At 32.6% G+C, this 8,110-nt stretch overlaps 1 protein-coding gene across 2 annotated transcripts in view; it reads left to right on the top strand.

The window, feature by feature from the left end:
* Positions 1–3,282, top strand: part of ITGBL1 (integrin subunit beta like 1) — a 172,489-nt gene extending 169,207 nt beyond the window's left edge. For both annotated transcript variants that reach the window (XM_015587338.2, XM_025045020.1), the window contains 2 exons: positions 1,963–2,076; positions 2,976–3,282. In XM_015587338.2, the coding sequence (XP_015442824.1) occupies positions 1,963–2,076; positions 2,976–3,067 (206 nt within the window). In that variant the 3' untranslated portion in view covers positions 3,068–3,282. The remainder of the gene's footprint in view (positions 1–1,962; positions 2,077–2,975) is intronic.
* The last annotated feature ends 4,828 nt before the right edge of the window (positions 3,283–8,110 follow it).

Genomic DNA, 8,110 nt, shown 5'->3' with positions numbered 1-8,110 from the left:
GTGGGGGGGTGGGGGGGGAGGGGACATCCTTGGTGTAACACATGAATACCATGGACATATCAAGTCATTTACTTCTGCTTCTCTTGTAGAAAAAAAAATTGCAATGTAAGGGTGATATACTATTTTAGAAACAATTAAAAATGGTCAACTTCTTCAAAGAATATTCCTCCACTTATGGAAATAAAGCACCAAATATGGTGCCTTCTGAGGAGATGTTAATGAAAAGTCAATAAAATGCCCCAAGTTTTTGTTTTTTTGTTTTTTTTGCTTGCAGATATAGTGCTAACCATTTGCAAAATGATCAGTTAAATGTTGAACATTTCTGTGCCTAGAAATTTGAAAGAAAGTCTAAAATAAACTTCTAAATAAAGAAATACTTTACCTGGACAAGAACACTAGATCTCACAGACTGACTTGGGAGGCCCAATTCATGGGTCTGAAACAATCACCAGGCTATCAGTCACTCATTAGAACTGAAGGTTGTCTATTTTGCTCAAGAGCATGCAAATTAACCTAGACCCTCAGGAAAACAAGTCAAGACTAAATGAAATCATGCTGTGGTTAAGCAAGAAGTTAATAAATGTAAACAGTCTCAGCATATAAATAATTCTGACTACTTACTCCCTTACCCTAAAAGGAATGACAAGGAATGCCAAAAGTTTAAGTTAGATATTGGAGATTCTTGCACTCAAAATGCAAGAAACCAGTTTTCATGACATGAAATACCACCAAGTGCTTAATGCCTGGGACATGTTTATAGAAATCCTTTTGTGATCTCAACAATAAATATAAATTCCTTTCTCTAACCGTTTTTATTACCCAGATGGCTAACTCAAATTTCAATCACTGTTTCATAGAAGCACTAATGATAGATTCCTGCCCCGTCCCAATATATTTTGAATTTACCAAGTCTGGAATTTTATTAAATTCATCAAAATACTTTTTCTACTTCACATTCTCTTATGGCGATAGCCATCTTTAGTAAAAGGAAATCAGATTTGGGAAGAACATCCAATCCAAGGAAACAGGAAAGAGGGGAAGTCCATTCTATGAGTGTTTCTTTTTTAATTTTAAAGTTCTCTTTACTGCTATTGTAGAAGTAATTTTGCCATGTGAAGGTTTTTTAGCCTATCATTTAATGACATTTAGACTAAGAGAACTTTCTTCTCTTTCTGACACCATTTATTTCATATATTTTCTTTTCTTATAAATATACTATTAATAAAATTATTTCTCAGCAAACTGAAATACTTTTTATAGCCAATGAAGAATATTTTAATTAGATAGGGGAAATGGATGAAGTAATGACAAAGGTGGTTGGATCTAGAGCCTCAGAAAAGATTAACATTTTGAGTGATTAGAACTATCCTTGATTATGGCAAGAAATCAGAGGATGAGATTTAATAAGTCAAATATACACGAGTAAATGTGTGTGTACTTTTAGCACTTTAATGAACCACCCAATATTCAGGGATGTTCTTACTTTGAGAAAAACATGTAAACAAAAATCCCTAATTATAAGCACAATAATTTAGTAACTTTTAATTACAAAATGCATCCTCATTTAATAGAACTTAGTATTAATTCCTTTAAAGAATAGATACCTTTAAAACTGATTTACTTCAGAAAAAAATTAAAAAATAGTATCTATTTCCGAATACCTTTTTGGAAAGCCATCTATAAGAATTCTGCTCTCATTGACATTTCAACCAGACTGGGCCATGAAACATTTGCTCAAGGCTAATTGCAACTGTCTAGATCTATAATGAAGCTTTTCCTGGATAACCTTTATGAATTACAGTAAGTAAAGCTCCTCTCTGAGTAATTGGCTATTCAATAAACTTTTACCTTTGGAAGAGAGGTTATCAGAAACCTATCGTCAGTGCATTGATGATATTCTATTCTAGTTGGAAACCTTTAGAGTTATCTGGTTACAGCCAATAATATCCTTTGTGATTTCAGGTTCTTGTCACTGTGGAAAATGTATTTGTTCTGCTGAAGAATGGTATATTTCGGGAGAATTCTGTGACTGTGACGACAGAGACTGTGACAAACATGATGGGCTCATTTGCACAGGTGCTGTATTGACTTGCTCTAATTGATCTATGCCACAGTTTGCAGTAAAAACAAATAACACCCATCACATACTGCTGTAGATCTCAGGGCAGAAGAGCTTCCATGTTCAAGGGCTAACTATCAATGTAAGGGAACTAACCTCTCCAATGTATACACATAGGTAAGTCATATACTGAAAAAATGAAATAATTCTCTTGACAAGCATTTCACTTTGAGAATGGAACCATTATTTTATACAGGTTCAAGGTATCACTAGATAGTTCAAAGATAGTTGATATGTTTTTTGGGCTATATGTATATTGGGGGGATAAAGTTACAAAAAAAATTAAGAGTGTAATAGATACTGCTATCCCCATTTCTTGAGTCTTAATAATTGGTTATAAAATACATCTTCTTAAAGTTGCAGTGGAAATAGACATGTATATTCGTTCTTTCTGTTTGTAGCTTAAGATAAAAGGCAAATATTTGTGTGCCATTAAGCTAGACACTCACTTTCTGTTCATTTCTACTATAAGGCTCCTCTTCTAGTTGATTGCTCAATCTACCTCATACTATGTCAAGGAGCTTTATGTTTTTCAGCATTTATCATTAAGTCAGACATAACTTGTTTTCTACAGAAAATCAAAATTATGATATAGAAGCCCAGCTGGAGTGATATAGAACGGTCACTATTAGATCAATATTACATAGATGATGGCACCAAATAGATGCCATTAATTGTTTGAAAGATCATATTTCTCATAGCTCTTTAACAAGAAGGAAATAATAAGATGGCCACACAATAAGAAAAGCATCAGAGATTAATGAAATGGTTTTAATTATAAACAGTTATGGTTTATAATAACGTATTTTGGTGCATTTCAATCATGATAACGATTCCCTTATGCATTTTGTTGCAGGGAATGGAATATGTAGCTGTGGCAACTGTGAATGCTGGGATGGATGGAATGGAAATGCATGTGAAATCTGGCTTGGCACAGAATATCCCTAACAATTACATGGGAAAAGACTGGATTCTTATTTTTCCTATGCCATTAGAATATACAAATGCAAGGAAAACCATATATAATCACCACGAGGACAGGTCAAACAGACTGTTGTATGTTTTTCTATTTCTGAATGCCTGAATGAAATCTAGGTACTCATTAACACTGAGTTAAGCAAACTCTAATGTAAATAAAACCAAAAAGAAATTTTCTTCCATAATTTACATCAGTGGCTCACAACAAAAGCGACTTTGCCACCCAGAAAACATTTAGCAATGTCTACGGACAATCTTGATTGTCATACTGTGTGGGGTGGGATAGTGTGCTACAGGCATCTAGTGGGTAGAGGCCAGGGATGCTGCTAAACATCTTACAGTGCAGAGGACAGCTCCCCATGGCAAGGTATTACCTGACTTCGAATGTCAATAGTGCTGGAGTTGAGAAATGCTGAATTACATGGTTGTTAGAAACCCATATCCCTACACAGGAAAGGACATTCTACAATCTAAGGAAAAGATATATCTTTACATAAATCTATCATTCATATTTTCCAGGTTTCCATATCACTCAGCATTTCCATATGGGGACAATGAAGATAAACACACATGAAGTATGATCTCTGGATGGGGAGTGGGGCAGAGGCCAGATCACCAGGGCTTTTAAAAAAAAACTAGTCATTTTTACTCATTAAGTCATTTCTCTAGTTTCAGTTTAAACTCACAAAAGAAGACTCCCTTAAGAGGAAAGAAATTATGAAAAATGTACAATTTAACATTTTTAATAAACAGTGACGTAGTTGTTTACATTGTGTCAATATGTATTTACCAACTGAAATTAACAAAAAAAATGAATCGTTATTTAAGAGTATTCATTTTCTGTTACGAGAACATTTTTAAAACTGGGCAGGGTTTACATGTAAAAGGAATCTGATTTTTCAGTATTTAAGTTACTCTATGGTAACTTGCCTTTTAAAAAGACAATATCTAGTTAGTTATGGACCTGAAATATCCATTCATTTCTCTTAAAAGACTCTTATGTTTAAGGATACATTACTCACTGGAAAAGTAAAGTTATGCAAAGAAGTCGAGAAGAGATACTACGATAAAATGGCACCAATCTCAAAAGCTCAGAGGAAAAAAAAACAAACTAGAAATAGCTTAAATAGAAATTACAAATATTTACTCAATGATAGAAACAAAATGTTTATTTTCTTAATGGTGAAATTTTGCTCTGTATGAGCAAATCTTTAATTATTTAGTTAATAATTAGTTGCCTAATTATTTAGGCAATCTTTAATTATTTAGATCTAAAAAAGACCCACTTTTTTATAAATGTGAATTATATTTTGTAAAATCCTAGAATTATGTAACAAAATTATTTCCGTGTTGTTTCTGATGGAAATTTTTACTTGGAAATTTTACTTAACGTAAATATTCTAGAGTCATGGATTGGATTTTATAGGTCAAATCACTAAAAATAAGGAAAATATGCATCTGCTGAGTTACTTAAATTTTAACATTGAAAATGAGATGAGAAAATTTAACTGATATTAATTTTTATAGTACTAATAGTGTTCTCATACTTTAATGGATTTACAAAATTGTTATCTTTCCTGAGCTTAAGGAGTGTAACCACATTAGTTGTATCCCTATTGTTGAGTATGTCAATTGATATATTAGTTTTGTAAAATGAAGGAAATATAAGCACTTAAGAAAAAAATATAGATTATATTCTTCCTCTTCTCTGTCTAAGCATTTGAAGCCTCAAACACACCTATTATAATTGTTTAGTAGCAATATGGATGACTTACTTGATGATGGATGCATTGGAATTTGTTATATTATCTATCGATCATAATACAAATGACATTCAGGGTCTCTATTGCAGAGCTCTGCTTTCTATGGAAAAAGGACCAGATAATAAATATTTTAGACTTTGTGGGCCACATACATCTCTGTTGCATATTCTTTGTTTATTTATGTTGGATAGTTTAAAATTGTAAAAAAGAAAAAAAAAGCCTCATTCTGAGCTTCTGAGCCATAAAAGAAAAAAACAGATTGCGAGCTGGATTGGGCTCATAGCTCTATTGGAACTGCTCTTGATTTCTTATGTCTTTTCACATAATCCTAGGTGTGTCTTATTTTTCTTAGAATTATATTATTAACCCTTTTCATTAACAAAAACAATTACAACAAAAGTGTTTCTCTTTTTATATTTTAATATAAGAAAAATGTCCTCAGCATTTATTTTTAAAGAAAAAGTTTAGATATGGAGAAATGTTTATGTTACAAATTTCAGAATATAATTTGTCCAAACTTTTTGACAAACTGAAAATGTATTACAATCAGCTACATTCTGGGTTCATTTAGCTACAAATTATTGAGCTGAAACTGAGTTATGTCATACAGTATCTAAACTCTAAACTCTAATGAATGCTTTTCTTTGAAACAAAAATACTTTTTTTACTTTTTCCACCTGATGTAATATTTCGTATATGTGTGTGTATGTGTGTGTGTGTGAGTGAGAGATTCTGACTCTAGCAATGCAAACATCAACAGCTACATAAAGAAATGATTTAATTTACATGTTTAAATTAGAAAAAATAAAATAAACGTAGTTACATGTAAAGACATACATCCTACCCTTTTTAGATGTGATTTGATTCTGTTACTAAGATAGAAACTATCTCTTAAAAAAGGCAGGGCAAGAACAAACTTGTAATAGGAGGAGAGAAAATGTGTAAATCTCATTGGTTTGTTCAAGTTTGTCCCAAGTTACAGTGAATTAATTTCAAATGGGAAGGATGCAACAAGTTTGCAAGTGGTGTTGGCACAAATCTTGCTTGCTTGGCAAACTATCACTAATTTTTCCACAAGGCCTTTTCAGTAAAATTTGACTAAGATCTTAAGACCTAAGAGGATAATCACTATACCTTCTTTTTCTCCCTGGGCTCCTTGAGCTAATCTAGGTTCCTATAGCCCATTGAAAGGAAAGGTCTCCACCACTTAAAACGCAAACACTATTTCTGCCAGCAAACATCAGTGTTAGACTGAATGATACAGAAATCCAAGGGGAAAAAAATAAAAAACATAACTCAGCTTTTGTCTGCAGACTCATTAAAACTTCGAAACCCTACTTAGCATTCGAGAGAGTTGACAAGCCCTGCGTGCCACCTTGTAAGTTAAAATCCTAAGCTATGAAATGTATTTTACTCTAAAGTAACAGTTCACATCTGGATTTTGATATGCTTGGATTCAGCTCAGTTGCTTTCATTGGATATAGTCTTGTTCTGAAATAAAATTGAAAATAATTTTTAAGTATTGTCACTTCCTTCTAAAATGGACTTCTTAATCAATCTGGTCTCTCTTTCAATTTTAATTCTCCCTGTAATATTAGAGAAAGACTTTAAATGACATGTTTAAGTTAAAGAACATGAAGGTTTTTATCGTTCTTTTTTTGTTTTTTTTTTAAAGGGAACTAAATCTGATGTTGGTCATCTGCCTGTTTTAGTGATTTAGGCATCAATTAAACTACTAGCCAGGTGTCATAAAGAAACTCTGCTTACTAACCAGAAGGCAAACGATTAGAAGAACTGCAGCAAGAGTCTTATGGACCCATTGTGGAGCTTCTGCACCCCTACCCCCAAACACTGAGAGCAAGCAAACATTTAGAGCAAGAATCTCTAAATTCTGCAGGATTTATAATGATGTCCAGTACCATTTTACTCTTTACAGAGAGTGGACCATTTGCATCTCTTCTAAAATTTTTCCAAGCAAAGTTGTAGCAAAACATTTTAGAGAGCAAACTGATACAAAAATAAAAATGATGTTCACTTGAAATATTAAAACCATTAACATTCCCAGGTATTGTTAAAGGATGGGTGAGGAAATCAGCTACTATAACCATTCAGTTGAAATAACCCTCCCACACCAGATATGCATGCAAAAGGAATGTGATATTAGACTCAATATAATCAACATAAGTACATGGAGGTACAAAACACACGGTCTGTAAGAACAAATGAATTCCATCAGATTTACTATACAGAACAAGAATACCGACAGATTGCACTTACTTAATAACAGCAGACTTAATTTTTGAGGGGAAAAATGGGAGAGTGTTATCCCGGAAAAATAGCAAGAGAGGTATCATCAAAAAGCTAAAATTTTTCTTTGGCATGGTAAAAGGGGAAATTGAGTTTATCAACTTATTTACATGAAATTTCTCTCTATATTTGTGGGGGGTGCAATGCCATTTCATTACATAAAGTTGTTTGATGTTTTATAATATGTCTTTATACAAATATTTTATTCAATGTGTTGTATTGTGAATACAACAAATGATATTAAACACAGAAACTGTACAATGCAGACAAACTCTTTGTATGTAAATTGAGTAATACATACCAACAGTTCTTGAAACACAGGTCCTACATGCAGTTTGTCAGTGTTGTCCTCATCCCATGCAACAGGTGAGACCAGACACAAAGGAAATGATTAAACTAATTTACAAATAACAAAGATCCCTCTGCAATATGTCTAAACATATATTAGAAGAAAGTATTCTGACATCCATTCATAGGAATAAATGCCCTTATAGACAACTCATGTAAAAAAACAAAACAAAGGTGCATATTTACATAAATCCATCATTTAGAAAAATATTGTCTTAATTTTAACCAATAAATAGGCTTGCAGGGGGGAAGTAAAAACTGCAAGTAGGGCTAATTACCAAAAACAAATTGGTGGGGTATTTTAATGTGTGTGTGTGTGTGTGTGTGTGTGTGTGTGTGTGTGTGTGTGTGTTGGAGTAAGCAGTGTTTATAAGCCCATCTCATTGGAATTTCAAGTTAAATTATTCACAGTTTGCCACATATTATGGAATACATCTTCCCTAAGTAATTGGTTAATTAAATTCAACTAGTGTATTTTAACTTATCCTGTTAAAAATAGGCTTCAAAATGGTTCAACAAAAAATTAAGAAGAGTCAAAAGAATCATTTTGTTGTATTTGTACTTTAGCATTATCAACAACAAATCTACTCAAACA

The sequence above is a fragment of the Pteropus alecto genome, unplaced genomic scaffold (genome assembly GCF_000325575.1).
Source record: "Pteropus alecto unplaced genomic scaffold, ASM32557v1 scaffold13, whole genome shotgun sequence".
In the NCBI taxonomy this organism is placed as follows: Eukaryota; Metazoa; Chordata; class Mammalia; order Chiroptera; family Pteropodidae; genus Pteropus; species Pteropus alecto.
This window is presented reverse-complemented; position numbering and strand designations above follow the sequence as displayed.